This window comes from Pipistrellus hanaki (assembly GCF_964339955.1).
Source record: "Pipistrellus hanaki genome assembly, chromosome: 2".
Lineage (NCBI taxonomy): Eukaryota > Metazoa > Chordata > Mammalia > Chiroptera > Vespertilionidae > Pipistrellus > Pipistrellus hanaki.
Window position 1 is genome coordinate 4262753 of NC_140504.1, and position 20635 is coordinate 4283387.

General features: G+C 50.1%; 1 protein-coding gene across 1 annotated transcript in view; it reads left to right on the top strand.

Moving 5' to 3' along the window:
* Positions 1-20635, top strand: part of B3GALT5 (beta-1,3-galactosyltransferase 5) — a 41464-nt gene extending 20829 nt beyond the window's left edge. The window contains exons 2-4 of the mRNA XM_084873699.1: positions 17775-17952; positions 18196-18352; positions 19661-20635. Coding sequence (XP_084729825.1) covers positions 19661-20593 — 933 coding nt within the window. The 5' untranslated portion in view covers positions 17775-17952; positions 18196-18352 and the 3' untranslated portion in view covers positions 20594-20635. The remainder of the gene's footprint in view (positions 1-17774; positions 17953-18195; positions 18353-19660) is intronic.

Consider the following 20635-nt stretch of genomic DNA (forward strand, 5'->3'; position numbering starts at 1 on the left):
GCGATACCCTCCCCTCGGTGAGTAAGTCAGACAGAGGAAGACAGATACGGGACATCTTACCTACGTGTGGAGTCTAGCAAGACAAGACTCCGCTGAGCTCCCAGATGCGGAGGACAGATGGGTGGTTACCAGAGGCCGGGGGTGGGTGGGCAAAATGGGTGAAGGGGTCGAAAGGTACCAACCTCCAGCTGTAAGAGACGCAGCTCCTGGGGATGTAGTACAGCCTGGTAAGAAAATGGGTGTCTTCCTTTTAAGGAATGGCTGCATAGCAATTACAGTTTACATTTAATGCTTTTCAATGACAGCTTACAGTCAGCGTTTTGCATTGCTCTCAGGTGTATGCCCAGTGGTTACTCAATCGTATACTTATGTTTTCAAGTCAGTTCATCTTAATCAGGTCTCTCATTAGGGAAGTTAAGACATAATTAGCCGAAACTGGTTTGGCTCAGTGGATAGAGAGTCAGCCTGCGGACTGAAAGGTCCCAGGTTCGATTCCAGTCAAGGGCATGTACCTTGGTTGTGGGCACATCCCCAGTAGGGGATGTGCAAGAGCAGCTGATCGATGTTTCTCTCTCATCGATGTTTCTAACTCTCTATCCCTCTCTCTTCCTCTCTGTGAAAAATCAATAAAATATTAAAAAAAAAAGACATAATTAAGCCCAGATGTGTGCAGCAAGGATCTTACTATAAGGTGTATTGACAATTTTTATTTAAAAATATATACATTTTATTGATTTTTTACAGAGTGGGAGAGGGATAGAGAGCTGGAAACATCGACCAGCTGCCTCCTGCACACCCCGCACTGGGGATGTGCCCACAGCCAAGGTCCATGCCCTTGACCGGAATCGAACCTGGGACCTTTCAGTCCGCAGGCCGACGCTCTACCCACTGAGCCAAACTGGTTAGGGCACGTTGACAATTTAGCTCCTGGAAATGCAACTCGGGGGTACACCTATTTCCCTAAGGCATCACTCAGCAGATGGACGAGGACAGGGTGCTCTTTGCAAAGGTTTTCCCAGGCCCCGGGCACCCCTCCTTTTGTAGGGCTTCTCGGGAGGTGTTTTGAATAAACAAGGGCCGCCGTTCTATTTTGGATTTTATGAGATTCTACATCCCTGGCCACATGGGGGACTGTCTTCATCCTTTCCTCTGTCTGGCACTTCCAGCTGCCGACTCGGGCCAGCCCAGCCAGGAGGGCTGCACACCTCCTTCCTGGCCATGGCGTTGGCCCCGGGCTCTGAGCCAGGCGCCCCTGTCGCAGGGAACCTCGGCCTCCCCGGGATGCTTGTGTGACCGTTGGGCTGGGCTTCTGATCAAATTTCTACTTGACTTTCTGCCAGGACTGCATCCTGGTTTCATGGCCTCCGAACACTGCTTGGTCCTGTCAGCCTCTCCCCTGTCCTCCCTTCCCCCACCCTCTCCCCTCCCCGCACCCCTGCTGTCCGGGGATAAATAGCTGTTCAAGTCCTTTGTCCATTTAAAAAAATCAATTAAAAAAATATACTTTATTGATTTTTCTTTGTACAGAGAGGAAGAGAGAGAGATAGAGTTAGAAACATCGATCAGCTGCCTCCTGCACATTCCCCACTGGGGATGTGCCTGCAACCAAGGTACGTGCCCTTGACCGGAATCGAACCTGGGACCCTTCAGTCCACAGGCTGATGCTCTATCCACTGAGCCAAACAGGTTTTTATAAATGGCATTATTTTGAAGACGAAATCACCAGTGTTACCTTGCACAGTGGGCCCAATGAGACCAAGTCAAGGGATTGGATCCAGAGCCTATGTCAGGGGGACTGTAGGACCTCATGGACCATGCAAACGAGCATCATAGAACTCTTAGGAATGATCGATTATTGCCCGGGAGCTTACTGGTTCCTGGGACCTACAGAGCACTTATTTGACTTCCACAAAAACTTTAGGAGGTAGTTAGTGTTGTTTTCTCATTTTAAAAGCTTTCCATTCTTCTTGAATAGAGGAAATTGTTTTAAGAAGGTACGTATGCCTATGGTCGCATAGCTAACAAGTGTCAGACGTAGGATCTGACCCAGTTCCCTTGGGTTCCAAACACAGGACTCTTAGCATCTTGATTATCTTCTCTATGTAGCATTTCCCACGTCCAGTTCTCATTTTAGTTTTCTTCTGCCCCCTTTCTGTATTTATGGGATATGTTAGAGCTTGGCCCATTTTGAAGAGCGGGTATGTGCATATCTATCAGCAATATTTTGTTCTAACGTTTAAAGAAATTTAATCCTGCATTTAATTTTTTATTCCTATTTTCTATAATTTTTTTTGTTTCCAAAATTCTTTGAGGGCTTGTTTTCTTTCTTTTCTTTAATAATGAAAATACTTAAGACTATGCATTTGCCTCTAAAAGCAGCTTTGAACACATCCTGAAAAGTTGCATCTAGGGTTTTCATCTGTTTTATAAGTAATCAGTTATTGCATATTTAATATCTCCTTTGACCTCATATTTTACTTGTAAGTGGTTGGGCTTTTTATGATCTTAATAAAAACTAGTGTCAATTTCTAGTTTTATTGCTGTGTGGCCAGGATGGTGGCTTATTGTTTTCCTCTAAAGTCTGTGCACACTACATTGCTATTCAGAAGTGCATGCAGTTAGAATAGTGGAAATGCTGCTTTAAAAACAAAATAATGAGGGTTTGAAAGTGGTGCTTAGCAGTCACTTACTTTTGTCTAACTTTGAGTTCTCGTTTCTCCAATTGATAGGTTCTGTTCTTTTTATTGGTAGAATATATTCTCAGTAAGATTTGTAGGGCTCGACAGCTTTACTTTCATAGGAAAACGGCCCCAGCTTGTTCTGTAACAGCTGCCCTCACAGCCAGATACCAGCGAAAGATTGGTAAGTGCGACAGCGGGACTCTAACAAACCCCCAGCGTTTGTTTAGCCGTTTTAGTGAGCTTTTAAGAAGTGTCACATTTTCACTGTGAATCATTTCACATTAAAATCTATGGTTTTTCTGCCAAAGCTGTCTTGAGTGAGCGCTGTGTCCTCTTAGTCAGTTTGATTGGAGGGAATGGGAGTGAGCTGGAAGCAGATTCTGCAGCAAACCCACGTGTTGGCGAGGGAATGTTCTGAGCACTGGTGTCCTGGTTCTGTTCACATTCCCTGTGATGATCTTAGCCACGGGGAGCATGTGAGGCAGGAGGGTCTTCGGAGGTTTAGCGGCTTCTGAGCGTCATTTCGGTAATGGGCAAACATGTGAATTTGAAGTCTGCGCCTGGCCAGCTGTGCTTTGCTCTTGTGTATGCGCTGTTTTCTGAACAAACGTGATCTTCTATTCTGTGTTGTTGTTTTTTTTAAATCCTAACCCGAGGATATTTTTTCATTGATTTTTAGAGAGTGTGGAAGAGAGAGGGAAAGACAGAGAGAAATACTACTGTGAGAGAAACACATGGATATACATAAAAAATTCGTGCATGGGTGGGGTCCGGCCAGCCTGGCCAGGGGGAGGGGACATGGGCAGTTGGCCGGCCTGCCTGCTGGTGGAACTCCTGGTTGAGGGGACAATTTGCATATTAGCCTTTTATTATAAAGGAAATACAGTAAGTGGCCAGAGGATTATGCGTTCAGAGATCCTGTATTTCTGAACTCAGCGTGTTTCTGAACACTCACCACTGTGGCCGATGCTTTGCCTCTAATAACCCGCCGCCTCCTCGGTGTGAACAGTGGGCAGAACTCACATTTTGATGTTGCTTCCTCTTCCGCTGACGTAAGCTGGGCTCTGTTTCTGCCGAGAAGTAATTGGAGCCTTATGAGATGGACACACAGCGGAAATACCAAGTGCGTGGGAAAGTTTTCAGGGCAGCTCCATCCCGAGGCGGGGCCGCGTGAAGCAGGCCCTTGTCCGCCTGTGGGACGATGTGGTCCCTGCACGGAGCCCCGCTCCCGCTTCTGGAGCCGGGGGCGCCTCCATGGCCATTCGGGACTGTCCTTGGGGCCTCTGGGTGCCCAGTTCCTGAGCGCCGGGACCCTACCACGGCGAACAGCACAGAAAAGAACTCTCCGTCCTCCCGGTGTTACCTCCGGAGGAAAGGCGGACGGTAGTCTGCTAGTGAGGTTTGTACAAAGAAAGAATAAACTCTGATCCCAAGGGGACTGATAAAACACCACTCAGTGGGCGGGACGAGTAGATAAAGGGCTGGACAGGGAGGGGTAGGCTAGGGCTAGCTGAGCAGAGGTGGGCAAGTGGTGGAGGGGGGAGGTGGGAGGAGATGCCCACACGGTGTTCCTGCCCCTCCAATCGCTGCCGCCCTTCGTGTTGGAGTGTGAGCATCAGGCGAGGCGTCTGGAGAAGACGCCAGATGCCAGGGGAGGAGTAACCGGGGTCTGACGCCTTAGATGGGAGACAATTAGTCTTACTTGCGAGCCTTTAGCTGAAGTCTCCCGCCTCTGTCATCACCATTACGGGCCCTGCAGCTGGTTCCCGGGCTGCACAGCGCCGCCCACTGTGGGCCTAGGCACCAGGTTTGCGTTGCCTCACAGTCTGGAGGGTGGAGGTCTGAGCCCAAGGTGTGGGCAGGGCTGGCTCCTCCAGAGTCTGTGAGGGAGCCTCTGTCCTATCCTCTCCCCCAGCTCCCCGTGGTTGCTGGCCATCTTGGGGTTCTTCGACTTGTGGGAGCATCGCCTCTATCTCAGCCTTCATCATCACATGATGCTCTCCCCATCTGTCCAATTGTCCCCTTTTAATTCGGGCATCAGTCATACCTGGATTAGGGGCCCCTCCTGACCTCCACATAAAGGTCTCAGACAGAGGTCCTGGGCTTTCGGGCTCCAACATATGAATTCACGGGGTCATGGCCAGCCCATAACAGGCACGGGCCCACACAGTAGTGGGAGAAGCCCCCGGCATTTCACATCACAATAGTTGTGGGCGTTTCTAAATGCGGACACAGCTCTTCTGCCTTCAAAGCGCGGTGGAGGCTAGACGTGGAGCTGGAGGTCATGGCTGGATACGTGGGTGCAGACGTGCGCTCGGCACAGAACAGTACCCCGGCGGACTCTGAAAGCATCTTGGTAGCTTTATTTCAACCTAGCTGATTTTCTTTGTAATCGTATGTTCACTGCTCTTGGCTGAGCAGTTTTGTTTTATGAACTGTGTTCAAAAGATCCGTCATATAGTTCGGCCGGCATGGCTCAGGGGTTGAGCATTGACCATGAACCAGGAGGTCACGGTTCAGTTCCCGGTCAGGGCACATGCCCGGGTAACAGGCTCCATCTCTCGTAGGGTGGGTGTGGGAAGCAGCTGATTCTCTCATCATTGATGTTCCTATCTCTCGCTCCCTCTTCCTTCTTCTCTGAAATCAATAAAAAAATATTAAAAAATAAGACCCGTCACCAACCAGATCTGAAATATCATGGCTGGCATGTACACATGAGGAACTATCTGGCATTGAAATTGGGACACAAAAGAACTGTTGGCCCAGAAAGGAACTCACTACAGACTGACTCATTTGCCTCTCAGCATAACCATTATGGCTTGTTGCAGTTTAGGTTCTTATAAGGCAGGGGTCTTCAAACTATGGCCCGCGGGCCACATGCGGCCCACAGAGGAGTCTGATCCGGCCCGCCAGGTTTTTTGGGCAGTGAGCACAGCCGAGGTGTTACAGTAGGAATTAGTAGTTCATATAGTCCGGCCCTCCAGCTCTCTGAGGGACCGTGATCTGGCCCCCACTTTAAAAAGTTTGAGGACCCCTGTTATAAGGGTATTTCTTGGATCACATGATCTCACACATCTAGAGGAAATAACGAACAACATAAACAGACCCAGAGAAAGAGAACCAGCGATCAGACTCTCAAACCTCAGAGGGAAAGTAACGGAGGATGGGGGTAAGGGGAAGAGATCAACCAAAGGACTTGTGCGCATACATATGGGCCTGGCCAGTGGCCATGGACAACGGGGGTTGTGGGGGGGCATATCTAGGGAGGGGTTTGGGATGGGAATGGGGGAATAAGGACAATTATGTGAGAACATAATCAATAAAAAGAAAAAGAAAAAAGTCCACCCCAATTAAAACAGGAATTGGCTCCATGGGGGGGGGGGGGGGCGGAGAGAAAGACCCGTGATATAGGGCTGGCGGCTCCTTCCCTGCCTGTGGGAGAAGTTACCCCCCCAGCAAATCAGAGGAGGCCCCATTCTGTCCCTCTCGCTGCTCTCCAAGAGGTCACCGCTCTTCTCCGGTGGCCCCGGGCTGTGTTCCCTCTCCTCGGGCTTTGCTAGTGTGGCCTGGCTGTGAGCCACCCGCCAGGAAGGAGGCTCTCAGGGCAACTTGCAGACCACACTTCCCGCTCTCCTTGGGGTTCGGGTCACCCTGTGGACAGTGCACCCTGCTGGCCTGTGACTGGGACCACGTGGGCAGAATGCTCTAGCAAGGTGGGACTTGAAGGGGAGAACCGAGTTGACACCACCAAGTGCCACCCGGCCTACTAAAGGGCACAGTCTGGCCAGAAGTCAGACAGGAATTCTGTCATCGTTCATCTTCACCCGAGGACACTCTCCCCTTGACTTTTAGAGAGATTTGAAGGGGGGTGGGGTGGGGGTGTGGGGGGGAGAGAGACAGAGAAATATTGATGTGAGAGAGACACATTGATTGGCTGCCTCCTGCACGCACCCTGACCAGGGCTGGGGAACCTGCAACCAAGGTACCCGTCCTTGACTGGAATCGAACCCAGGAATCTTCAGGCCGTGGGTCGATACTCTATTCACAGAGCCAAACCGGCTAGGACTAGACCGAGTAACTACTGCCCGGCACCCGGTGCCTTCCAGCCCCCTGTGCGGGAGGTGGAATACCCAGGGGAGATAGGACACAGGTCCGGTGCCAAACCACACCACTACTGCGACCGAGCTGTGTGTGTCTTTCCATGTCACTGACCCCACTCAGTCCCTTTACAAAGTGAGACCTGGACACTGAATAGGTCTGGTCTGGGCTGTGATACACGGGCTTGTGAAATGCATTGTGCAAAAGAAATCATCAAATGTGTGCTCACCTAAGTTGGGGCAATTTCACAGAAATAACGCTTTTTTTTTTAGAGGTTTATTTTTAATTAAAATATTTTTAAAAATATCAGTGTGGTATAACTTACAGCAGGATGTACAGAACTTAGCTATATGGCTCAAGAAATGCTAACGTGTCTAAACCCACATGTAACATGTAACCACCACCTAGATCAAGAATAGAATATGCGCTGAAACCAGTTTGGCTCAGTGGATAGAGCATCGGCCTGTGGACTGAAGGCTCCCAGGTTTGATTCCGGTCAAGGGCATGTACAGTGGTTGCGGGCACATTCCCGATAGGGGGTGTGCAAGAGGCAGCTGGTCAATGTTTCTCTCTCATCGATGTTTCTCTCTATCCCTCTCCTTTCCTCTCTGTAAAAAAATCAATAAAATATATTTAAAAAAAGAAAAAGAATAGAATATGCCTAGCTGGTGTGGCTCAATGGATAGAGGGTCAGCCTGCAGACAGAAGGGTCCCGGGTTTGATTCTGGCCCAGGGCACATGCCTGGGTGTAGTATTTCCTTTCCACGTCCAGCGCGGCTAGAGAGCGGTCCGGTTCCTGAGGAGGGGCGGCTGGGGACTGAGAAAATGAAAGAGACAGACACGGAGATGGAAGGAAAGACCTGGGACCCGGTGGGACAAATGTCCTCTTCTGATGGGGAGACAGTGACCCAGAGCCGATGCCGCGAGTTTATTTTATACCCCACATACCAGGAAGTTTTACTGAAAGTCAAGACAAAGGAGATGATTCGCATTCTTGGGTGGGCCTGAGTCCTATTCATTCCTGGTGCTTGGCTGGATTTACATAATCAAGCCCCCTCCCTCCTTCCCCAGCACCTGGGCCGAAATGGAGGTCAAGCTGACAACACTTCTGCCTTTTGGCAGAACGTGTTTCCAACACGTGGCTTTGCCTACCGCCCTGGATTCAGCTGACGATGTAAAGAAATGCCCATATGCCTAACCAGGGGCTTTCTACACCTGGGTTGCAGGCTCGATCCACAGTGGGGGAGGGGGAGGAGGCATGCAGGAGGCAGCTGATCCATGATTGTCTTTCATCATTGATGTTTCTATCTCTCTCTTCCCTCCCTCTAAAAAAAGAATGGAATAATATTATAGAATGTATCCAGCTCTCCACAAGGGTCCTTGCGCTCTTTCCTGATCCGTGATCCCCCACCCCCACCAAAGGTCCCAGCTCCTCTGACTCCCGTCATCATTGAAACTTGGCCTGGTTTTCCACTTCACTGAAATGGAAGTGTTCAAAACGGACTCTTTCACATCTAGCTCTCTTCACGCCACACATGTCTGTCAGAGGGCCATGTGGTGGCTAGGTCAACAGTTTTTGTTTGGTTTTGTGTTTATGGCTTTGGAACATTTCATTGGTCCATTCTGCCATCGATGGAAATGTCTTGTTTGTATTGTGCAATTTCTTGATCGATTGCCTTTTAGCTCCAAATTGGATTTTTGACTGCTCAGTGAAAATGGCTCCAGCCCCACAGGGACTTCTCTTCTGTCGGTGGGCCGGGCTGTGCCCTTGGCAAGGAGGTCTGGACCTCGGCCCTGGGGAGGGTGCTTTCTCTGGGGTATGAGTATTCATCCTCGGTGCCAGGGGCCGTGGCTTCCCCTCAGATCTGCCATTCCTGTATTTTGAGTTCTCTTTACTTCTGACCGCTGATCTCTTGTCCCTGGAATCTCTCATTAAAGTGAATGATTCTTTATCTGAAACATTCCCTGTTCAAATGTCTGTGTGGTTTCTCTCTCCTGATTGGACCACAGCTGACCTCATAGGTTTTCATCATTATGAGCAGTGTGCTCCGAGGGCTCTTGGCCGTGAGCCCTGGTGGACATAAGTGATCTCTTCTGTTGGGTTGGTGCCCAGGAGTGGTGCGCGGGCCACAGCCTGTCTTTACTGTAGGAGATGCTGCCAAAGTACACACAGCTTTCCAGAGTGTTGGGAGCACGCGGCATCGCCACCTACTTTATTTCGGCCCTTCTGTGGGTGGCGGGGGTATTTCATTGGGCTTTCTTTGCATTTCCCCAATGGCTGTCCATGTCACTTGTTGGGTTTTTGGCCATTTAGATTACCTTTTGTGACATATCTGCTTCCAATTCATTAAAATACATACATACATATATATATATTTTAATTAATTTATTTTATTTTTCATTTTTATTTTTTTATTTTTATTTTTTTGCCTTTCCTTGTTGATTCATAGAAGTTGTTGATTTATTCTGGATAATAGTCCTTTTCCAGATTTAGGTAGGACAAATATATAGTCTCCCAGTCTGTGAGCCTTGGAACATTCTTGATGCTATTTGAAGTTCTGTTTGTTGTTATAATTTTTCGTATGTGTGATCACAGGTCAGTTTTAATTCCAGCACCTAATGCTATATACAAGGGTGTGCTTTATATATATATATATATATATATATATATATATATATATATATTTTTTTTTTTTTTTTTTAATTTTTTTTTATAAATATATTTTATTGATTTTTCACAGAGAGGGAGAGAGAGTTAGAAACATCGATGAGAGAGAATCATCGATCAGTTGCCTCTTGCACACCCCCTACTGGGGATGTGCCCGCAACCAAGGTACATTCCCTTGCCCGGAATCGAACCCGGTACCTTTCAGTCCGCAGGCCGACGCTCTACCACTGAGCCAAACTGGTCCCGGCAAGGGAGTGCTTTATAAACCCGCTGGGGCTGATGTACATGTTCAATACCACTTAGTATCTCAAAACCAGGAACATGCTTTTGAGTTGTTTAGATACAATCCACAGAATTAAAGAGAAAATCAGAAGCCACCTACAGTGACACTGATGGTCAGTTTGAAGTGTTACACTACCTTCTATGGGAATCAGTGCCTGGGGGAGGGGGGGCGTTGAAGATCCCCGTCCCGCTGTCCTCCCTGGGGAAGGGTTCTCAAGGAGTATTCTACTAGTGACTGGATTGAAAGTGTGTGTCTAGAAGAGGAGCAATTAACGCTATCTAACAGCACATCCGAACGCTGACTGTGGTTAATGATTGCTCAGGGGCTGGGGAGCAAGTCCACAAAGGAAGCAGGAAATGGTGGGCCTTCCTCCCAGGCTCGGACATTCCGAAGGAGAGATAGGTGAAGTCAGAATAGGTTCTCTGCTCCCCAGGGGAGGAACCTGGCGCCCCTGCCATCCATCTCCAACCGCAAGGTGCCCATTTCAGAAAGCCATGCAAGCTCCGTTGTCATTTCTGCAGGTGAGAGCTTTTGTCCCTGTCTTCCCTCTCTCGTGTCATGGCCACATCCGAAGAGGAAATGCTGGAAGAGCCGCCTCTTTGTATGATTTCCCGACAGAGCTACAGGGGCTCGGGGCGGAGAGGGGCGGCGGGTGTCGTTTCCTTCTGTCCCTTTCCTCCCCGGACACGGCAATCCGAGCGGCCTCGGCGGAGACACTGTCCATGCCCCGGGGTGCGGGCGGGTGGAGGGGACCCCACGGGAGGCGGGCAGGTGGCTGCCGGGCAGGTGGCTTGGGCGATCCGACACCAGAAGTTCACAGTTATTTCAAAATCTGTGATTCCACCTTGGCAAACAGCTTAGGTTCCAAATAGGATCCATCCCTGTTCAAATGTAAGCTCTTGCCCTAACTGGTTTGGCTCAGTGGATAGAGCGTTCACCTGCGGACTGAAAGGTCCCAGTTTCGATTCCTGTCAAGGGCATGTACCTTGGTTGTAGGCTCATCCCCAGTAGGGGGTGTGCAGGAGGCAGCTGATCAATGTTTCAGCTCTCTATCCCTCTCCCTTCCTCTCTGTAAAAAATCAATAAAATATATATATTTTAAAAATAGCTCTTAGACAAGAATGCGTGTGCAGGAAGATATATTTCAGAGCAATCAGGTCATCTTCAGAGCAGCCTGAGTGTTCTCTTGTTTAGATTAAGGTGACCAGATCGTCCAGATGTTGGCGGGACAGTCCTGATTTCTAACAAATTTTCCCGCGTCCCGCAACGTTTTAATAAAGTCCAGATTTTTGGAAAGATTGGAAACATTGGAAAGATTCTTTCCAAAAATCGGGAAAAATTGTTAGAAATTTTTATTGTTAGAAATTGTTTTTTAAAACGCCCCGGGACGCGGGAAAAATTGTTAGAAATCAGGACTGTCCCGCCAACACCTGGATGATCTGGTCACCTTACTTTAGATGTGTCCTGAGAAGACTGGAGGATTAGCTTCATGGAAAGGATCAGCCAGCTCCTTGGTCTGAGGCTACCAGGTGGTCATTTGTCCGAGCCTAGAATGGTACCCATGTGACGGAACCATAAGGAGAGGAGAAGGTACGAGCTTTCCCTGGCAGCTGGCAGCTAAAACTCAAGGGGTTCTTGGAAAACGACACAGTGGCAGCCTTTCTTACCTTCTCTTTCCGTTGGTTCTGGTGAAGGAGGGCGTTCTTGCTCTTGAGATTTTATCATAACCGGGACAAGTTTATGGAAAGTGTGATCTGCATCCATCCTGATCTTTGCTGATGCCTGTGTGTGAGGCGTCTCCAGGTGTCCTGCTAGCTGCTGTGTCACCTATCTTCGATGGTCCAGGTCTGCTTAGTTACCAGTTAAAATCACCGGGAACTCATCTCTATCCTGTCTTTGAAACTGAGAGAGTCCTTCCCACTGCCTCTCTCTGTGACTGGAAGCCCGACGGGAAACGCTCACCAGCTCTCACAGGCTGTTCTCTTCCAGCTCCGTCTCCTCTTGCCCTGTGGTGGCTAGAATACCGAGCCGGGCTGCCCTGCCATCTATCATGCACTGATTTCTGGAGGAATCCTCGAAGGTTGGGTCATAACACGTCACATCCTCATGGCCCACCCAGCTGTCTTGGCACCGGTCAGTTCTCTCTACCCCCATGGCCTCGGGCCTTGGGGATTTTGGCCCCGGATGCTCCTTCTGTGCTCAGGGTTGGACTTGACCATTGATGGCCACAGATCTTCCCTTTAGATCTGGGAGATTGTCCTCCCTGCCTGTCTGAACGTCACTCTCCAGACCACGGCTTTGGCTTTCTAGCTCTTGGGCAGGTGGACTCTGAACCCTTCCTTCCTTAGTCTCCAGGGCCTGTAGCCTTAGGTCAGAGGTCCTGACCATCGGGCCTGGCGAGGGAGCCTCCACATGACCAGGAGGAGGTTGGGACGCTAACTTTCAGGTTCCTTTGGTCAGCGGTAGACCAGGTGATCTCTGGCCAGAGACAGCGCCCTGCGCCCCCAGTTCTTGTCTTGCTTTAAGAATGAATTCAAACAAGAGACAGTAGAGAAATGACAGCAAAAGCAGGTGAGGATTTGCCTGTAGGAAAGCAGTGCATTCAGAGAAGCCCTGAGGGGCCGCTCAGCTGGCTGAGACTGAACTGAGTGCCCCAATATTTGGGGGTTTAGAGGATTTATACCCCTAGGCGGTTAGACCCCCAGCAAGGAGCTAATCACCACCCCCACAATGTCTCAAAAAAAAGTATTGTTAGCTCCAGGGCTCCTTCATCTAGATGCGAGGCCACCGTCTAACCACACTCCGGAGGGCCCTGAACCTTCCAGCTCACACAGGGGCCTCCTCCCTTGTTTACTTGCAGTTCGTCATGTCTCACAGTTATTTCCTCCAAGCCCAGCTGCCTCTCCCAGCCTTTCCCAGCACGTATCTTTCACCTGCCTCCTCTCACTCCTTCACCTTGAGAGCCCTTGCTTTGTGCAATTATTTGTCTCACTGCAATTCAGACGTGCCCGTGTCTAACCAGTGCACAGCCTCTGGGGCACGAGGTGGGGCACACCCATGGCCCTGGGGACTCCTGCACAGAAGGGCCCAGTGAACCCAGCCTGGAGCCCGAGCCGCAGCTGTGATGCCCGCAGAGGAGCTCTCGGAGGGTGGGGGTGGAGGAGCAGGGAGGAAGCTCCTGCCACCTTCTGACTTGCCATCATCTATAATTCATGTGCAACGGGTATCTACTCCAGTTCCGAGGCGCTGCACCTGTGTCTGTAATGCTCACAGGTTAGAAGAGCAAAGCCTAGCGTGCAGCACTTACTCAGTAAACTGCTGTTCCCTTACTACCCGGCCAGCTGGGCCTCACAGCCTGGGCCTCACAGTCTGGGCCTCACAGCCTGGGCCTCACAGCCTGGGCCACACAGTCTGGGCCACACAGCCTGAGCCTCACAGCCGAGGCCACACAGCCTGAGCCACACAGCCTGAGCCACACAGCCTGGGCCACACAGCCTGAGCCGCACAGCCTGGGCCACACAGCCTGAACCTCACAGCCTGGGCCGTACAGCCTGGGCCTCACAGCCTGGGCCACACAGCCTGGGCCTCACAGCTTGGGCCTCACAGCCAGGTCCAGGTGTGCTTGCAAGATGGGGTTTCTTAGCAGAGACAGTACCTGTTCATGGCTCTGCCCCAGGGAAGTTGGATCTGCTTTACGCCAAGGGCTCCTGCCTTCAGCAGGCCTGTGGGGGCTAGAACCCGGGGATACACACTTACCTTCCTAGAACGTTCTGCTCAGGCTCTGTCTCCTGAGGGCTCTGTCCCCTGGTAGCTCTGCCCCTATAAATATCTCTCTTTTCCACACTGAGCGTTGCTAGAGAGTAGTCCGGTTCCTGAATAGGGGCAGCTGAGGATTGAGAAAATGGAAGAAAGAGACAGACATAAAGATAGAAAAAAAAAAAAGCTGGGGCGGGGTGGGACAGCTGTCTTTGTTGGAGAGACAGTGACCCAGAGCTGATACAGGGCTTTTATTTTACACAGTGTGATTAAAACAAGGGTGGATTAACGCGTACACAAAGGTTCCTGTTTTGGCAACATTTTTTGCATCTCCCACAGCCCATTAGCTACTTAGGAAGGAATTAGGGAGGGCTACAAGGTCAGGCTTAATTATGCTCGGAGAGCTCTGCCCTCCAGGCTGGGACTTGTTTGTGGCCCTGCCACCTGTCAGTCTTAGGCTTAATCCTATAGCCACTTCCTGCATCTTCCCCTTCTTTTGTTTTTAAGCTACTATTATAAAACTTAACATGAAGATGGATATGTATTAAAAAAAGCTCTGACTATTAAAACAATAACAAAACAATGCCAAGGCAAAAGTCAAACTATAGACATGTTAACATTTTAAAACTTGAACATCAAGAGCAAAACTCTAGCTATTAAAATAATAACAAAACAATGCCAATGCAACACAGCAATAAGAGAGAAATCAAACTACAGACATGTTAACGTTTTTAGCTACTAAATGAAAGTTCCTTTTGTTGCTGGTATATATTTTCTGAGTTCTCAGATTTGACTGTGCAAGATTTTACAGAAGACTGGCAACTCATCAATGCTAGCATAGCCAGGAACATGGCTGAGGGAGTAGCTTCCACTTCTTGCTTTTCTATCATCTGCTGGACTTCAGTTGTCAACTTCTTCAGCTGACCCCATGTTGGCACTTTGGTCCCTTGCATAGTGTGTGTTTTCTTCTTCCACAATGCTGTCATCGGACAATTCTCAGTCTTTGGAACAATGGGACAAGGAACTTCTTTGGATCCATTGTGGTGACGCAAGTAACACTCTGGCACCAAAATTGGCTCTACTGCTCCTTCTGGAAAGATACAAAACACAGCCTCTTCCCCACATCATTACTGAATCTGGTAAAACTTGTCTGGTTTGTGCATCCTTTCACTGGGCTAACCCCGCGGAGGCTATTATACAGAACACCCGATGCCTTTCGGCTGCTGTATGACCTACTGCATCGCAATTCAAAAAATTTAAAGTATAAAGAGCATGACTGAGTTTGTTTTAGGTGACACATAACCTTGTCTCCCCCTTTTTGTCTTAGCAATAGCATTTTAAGAGTATGATTGGCTCTTTCCACTATTGCTTGACCTTAAGGGTTGTAAGGGATACCAGTTTTATGATAAACTTGATATTGCTGACAAAAGTGCTGAAAAGCAGAACTAGCATATGTGGGTCCATTGTCTGTTTTTAGCTCTAAGGGAGGTCCTAGTACCGCAAAGGCGGCTAAGCAATGATTAATTGTGTGCTTGGCACTTTCCCCTGTCTGGGGAGTCGAAAAGATAAAGTGGGAGCAGGTATCTACATTAACATGTACCCATCTACATCTATGCTTACCAAACTCCGGGACGTGATGACATCCATTTGTTAGATTTGATTAGGTTAAAGACCCCTCGGATTAACCCGTAATGATTGTACAGGACAATGAGTTACACACTGACGGCACTCTTAACAATTTGACAGCTTGCTCCCAAGAAATAAGGAACTGCTTATGAAAGGAAGCAGCATTTTGATGATGCAAAGCATGGGAGGACTGGGCAAGAGAAAATGGGGTGGCCTCTTGCATTACAGCAAGGAGGCCATCAGTGGCTTCATTGACCAGGGAGACCTGAATGAGATCGGATGTGACCGATAAAGCAGGGAAACTGTGGTTCTCTGATGACCTTTTGAAGGCTGAAAAATAAGTGAAAATTTCCTCTGTATTAGTGTGCCCTATAGTAGCTGTAATTTTGGCCATACTTACCACATAAGCGCTATCACTATATAGGTTGATGGGCTCCGTAACAAAATCTGTCAAGGCATAAATAAGAGCTTGTACTTCTACCCGTTGTGCTGAAATTTAAGGGGTTTGAAAGACCATTGTCCCCCTCCTGCAGTAGATCCAGCCTGGATCCATCTGTGAAAATGGTTAATGCCTGAAGGTAAAGGTCGTAACTGAGATAAAGTCTAAGACTTTATTTGCAGGATAATGGTTAGTATTAATTGTTTGTGCCCTTACTTTAATTTCTCCAGGACAGTCCTGATCTACCACCCTAGGGAGAACTTGAAATCCTTCCAGGGTCAAATTGCTCCTCCATAAAATTAATCCCATCATGCCCAGGGGAAGGGGACCGTACACTCCTATAGCAATGGCCTGAGGCCCCATCAGGAGGTGGGGCCGAGGTCCAATCCTGCACTTCCTGGGGTAAAGGTTTCGAAAGTTGGTTTTGGGACCGAGCCAGTGGAAAGGCTGCAGTGGGGTTAAGGATAAGACCCCTCCTGTTTGGTGAGGCCAGGGCTCGCCCCGCTTGAAGTGTCCCTGCATAGGAGTCATTAATTACCATCAACTCCAGTCTTGGAGTGGCATTCATTCACCCAGTGCTTCCCTTTCCTGCATCTTGGACCATTCCCTGAACATAGGCTGGTCCAATATCAGCACAAACAAGGATAAAATGCTTCCATAATAAGTAATCTCCAGGTGAGAGGCAAGCCTCCGTGACAATATTAAACCTTGGTAATCTTAGTTCCCCTGCCACCTACACTTATTTCAATTTGTCAATTTAAATCAGTCGGAGATAAGGTTTATTTTCTAATATTATTTGTCCTAGGGTGTGGACAGTAAATTGCACGGATTGGATTTATGCTATCAGTCTTTTTGAGTATACACATTGGTTAGGGAGGCAAAATAAGATAGGACTTACTAGAAGGCCCCAAGCCACTTGGCACTTATATTTTTTAGATGGTTGCAAACTGCTGTTTACAGGTGAGTCACAAGATTAGAAAATCGACTCTGTAGGTCTTTGCATACACTTAATTAAAACTTTCTTAGGACTCCTAAGTATTGAGTAAATTTGTCATTTCTCCCGAAGAGATTTTTAGATACGGTCTTAACTAATTAATGTCCTCTAACAACCTTTACAAGTCATTTAAGGTCTTGAGGCAATCCTTTCGTCTTTCTACCTTTCGGGGCCTAATACATCGATTTTTTTTTTAAGTATAGTTCCTAGGTATTTGAAGGGCATTTCCCACTGTATTTTTTCCTAGAGCAGTCTCTAAGCCACATTTAGGGAGATGCGTGACTCAATCAAAGATGCCGATGCTTTGTAAGTGTTTTGTGAGCTGTGATGTCTGCAGAGTGGTGTCTTAGTCACTGCACTGTCAGTAGGAAGAATGTTACAATTCACACAGAAAACAGCTATATAGGGAGCTTTGGCATCCAGTGAGAGCCCAGTGCAGGCAGTGAGCTGAGTGTCCACCCGGGGACGGAAGCCCTGGGGAAGGGTCCTGAGCAGGTGCATTGGGGCACAGGAACTTAGATTTACTGCTGAGGCGGCCCCCTGGAGACGAGCAATGTGTCTGAGACAGGAAGCAGAAGAGAGGAATATCATCTTTCTCTTGCATTTAAAAATATTTGATTTCAGAAAGGAAGGGCGGAGAGGGAGAGAGACATTAATGATGAGAGATAATCATTGATTGGCTGCCTCCTACACCCCCCTCTCCCCCGATTGGGGATCGAGCCTGCAACCCGGGCATGTGCCCTGACCGAGAATTGAACCATGACCTGGTTCATAGGACGACGCTCAACCACTGAGCCAGGCCGGCTTGGCTGCATTGGGTTTTTATGTTTCTCTCTAAAACACATCCGAGGCCTGTAAATAAATAAGCTCACAAAGGAAGAAGGGAATAGAATTCTCAGCATCCTGCGAGGTCCAGCTCAGACTCCTCCTCCTCCCGGGCAGCGATTCCTCTGACAATATGGCTGGAGGGGAGTCGGGGGAGGGGGGCAGGGGGGAGCAGAGGAGGGGAGGTGAGAAGAACAAGAACTGGACCACCTCGGCCTCCTGAGAGTTAGTTGCTTCTGGAAAGCTCCATCATTGTTCCACTTCTTTTCTGAACATACTGGAGTATATTTGGAACAAAACTTTAGCTGAATAAAAGCTTGAGGTCCTCGTTTGCTGTCAACACAACCAACCCTTCCTTCGTTTCACTCGGTCATTTTCTCTTCCTCCCGGCCCCTCTCCCCTAGGATGACGTTGTGGAGACTCGGACCCTGCGTTGAGAATTGATGGATTTCTCCCCCCTGTGAGGTGTGTTCAGCCTCAGCCACAGTCCGTCGAGGAGCTCGGTACCCACATGAGAAGTTGGACTGTAACTGACTGACGTCTCCTCACAGAGCTCCGGGTGCTGTCCCAGAGGATGCTTGGGTACTTCATGATGTTACTGTTGCCGACGGGAACCGTGTGGTGGGATTTGTCTCCACCGGACCCATTTTACAGATGAGATAAGTGAGCCTGGGTCGGGCTCTAACATTCTCCCAGGGTGACATAGGCAGGTGGCAGGGTGACACTAGAGCAAACAATGAGCACAGCAGCCGGTGAAGAGCTGCCCAAGAGACACGTGCGGTTTGAATGACCCTGTTTTTTTTTTTGTTTTTTTTTTCCTTATAGTGATTCCTGGCGAAGGGGATCATTTTCGGTAAAGAAATAAGCCAGAACCTGGCAGTGGAGAATGGCCTATGCTTACAGCAGTTTGTAACGACTTTCCTCTTGGAATCTACCCTGGGGCTTAGCTTTCAAACCAGAGGCTCATCCCATCCAGGAAAACGTGAGTTATTTGCTTTCTTAATGTCAGTTGACATTTGCACAGATCATCCGGGATTTGTTGAGAAAGAACACACAGGGATGGACGGGCAAAGGATAACAGAATCAGACAGGTGTCTTTATAAAGTACCCTGAGCTGGTGTGGCTCAGTGGTTGAACATTGACCTATGAACAGATTCCCGTCAGGGCACATGCCAGGATTGCCGGCTTGATCCCCAGTGGGAGGCGTGCAGATGGCAGCGGATCAATGATTCTCTCTCACCATTGATATTTCTATCTCCCTATTCCTTCCTCTCTGAAATCAATAAAATACATAAAAAAAAAAGTAACCTGGAACAATAAAATAAACACCTCTGGTAGGGGTGGCATTTCCAGATAGTGATATAAATCAGAAAACGGGTCTTTTTATTTCTGGGCGAGACAACATGGTGCCTAATTCCCTCAGAGAGGGAATTAAGGAATTAATTAAATGAATTAAGGAATTAATTAATCTAAACTCCAGGAATTAAATGTCCTGGCATGTAGGTCGGGAGCACGGGGTCTCCATCCTGGCAGGCTCTGCAGCTGGACTTCTCGTGGCGTCAGAGAAGGGCAGAGCTGGAGGCAGCCGGTGAGTGATGTGGCCGCATGTCCTTCTGGATAAAGAACCCGAGACTCCCCCGTGGAGGGCTGGCCGGCCCCGGGGCCAGGGCCAGTGTCCGCTCCCCTGGCCTGTGTCTCGCTGTTGAGCCCCGGCTTCCGACCTGTGTGCAGCCAGAGCCCAGGGTTTCTGCAACCCCATCCCGTGCCTGTCCCAGCCTGCTGGGCAAAGCGAACGTGCCCTCCTGCTCTCCAGGTCTGCCCATTCAATTTAAAAGAAAATTAAAAAAAATACATTTTATTAATATTTCACAGAGAGGAGGAAGGGAGAGAGATAGAGAGCTAGAAACGTCGATGAGAGAGAAACATCGACCAGCTGCCTCCTGCACACCCCCTACGGGGGATGTGCCCGCAACCAATGTACATGCCCTTGACCGGAATCGAACCTGGGACCTTTCAGTCTGCAGGCCGACGCTCTACCACTGAGCCAAACCAGCTTCGGCTAAAAGAAATTTTTTTGATTGATTTCAGGGAGGAAGGGAGAGGGAAAGAGAGAGAAAAACATCCATGATGAGAGAGAAACATCCTCCGGCTGCCTCCTGCACGCCCCCCACTGGGGATGGAGCCCACCACCCGGGCCTGTGCCCTTGATCAGGAATTGAACAGTGACCTCCAGGACCGCAGGCGGATGCTCCCCGGAGCTGAGGCCTGACGGTGGGTTCTGTGCTTGCAGATGGCCTCGGCGAGGCTGCGGTGGCTGTCCGCGGCGCTGGTGGCGCTGGGCGCGCTCTGCCTGCTGCTCAGCATGCACGGCCTGCCCCTGCAGCTGGGGGAGCCGCTGGTCTTCAGGAAGGAGGGCCGGTTCCTGCAGCTGCCCGCCCTGGACTGCCGGCGGGACCCCCCGTTCCTGGTGCTGCTGGTGGCGTCCGCCCACGACCAGCTGCCGGCGCGCACGGCCATCCGGGAGACGTGGGGCGGGCAGCGGGCCGTGCGCGGCCGGCGCACCGAGACCCTCTTCCTGCTGGGCACCTCGCCCAGCCCGGCCGCCGCCCGCGCCGTGGCCCAGGAGGCCCGGCGGCACCGCGACATCGTCCAGAAGGACTTCGTGGACGCCTACCTGAACCTGACCCTGAAGACCATGATGGGCGTCGAGTGGGTGCACCGCTTCTGCCCGCGGGCGGCCTTCGTGATGAAGACGGACTCGGACATGTTCGTGAACGTGGCCTACCTGGTGGAGCTGCTGCTGCGCAGGAACCGCACGGCGCGCTTCGCCACGGGCTTCCTGAAGCTGCACGAGCTGCCCATCCGCGAGCGGCGCAACAAGTGGTTCGTGAGCCGCCGCGAGTACCCCTGGGACCGCTACCCGCCCTTCTGCTCCGGCACCGCCTACGTGCTGTCCGGCGACGTGGCCAGCCAGGTGTACCGCGTGGCCGACAGCGTGCCCTTCCTCAAGCTGGAGGACGTGTTCGTGGGGCTGTGCCTGGCCAAGCTGCGCATCGGCCTGGAGGAGCTGCACTCCGAGCAGACCTTCTTCCCCGGCGGCCTGAGCTTCTCGCCCTGCCGCTTCCGCCGCATCGTGGCCTGCCACTTCGTCCCGCCCCACAAGATGCTGAGCTACTGGAAGGCCCTGGAGGCCTCCCCGGGGGAGGCGTGCCCCGCCGAGTGAGCGGGCGGCGCCTCTGGACCCGCCCCGGACCACCGCGGGGAT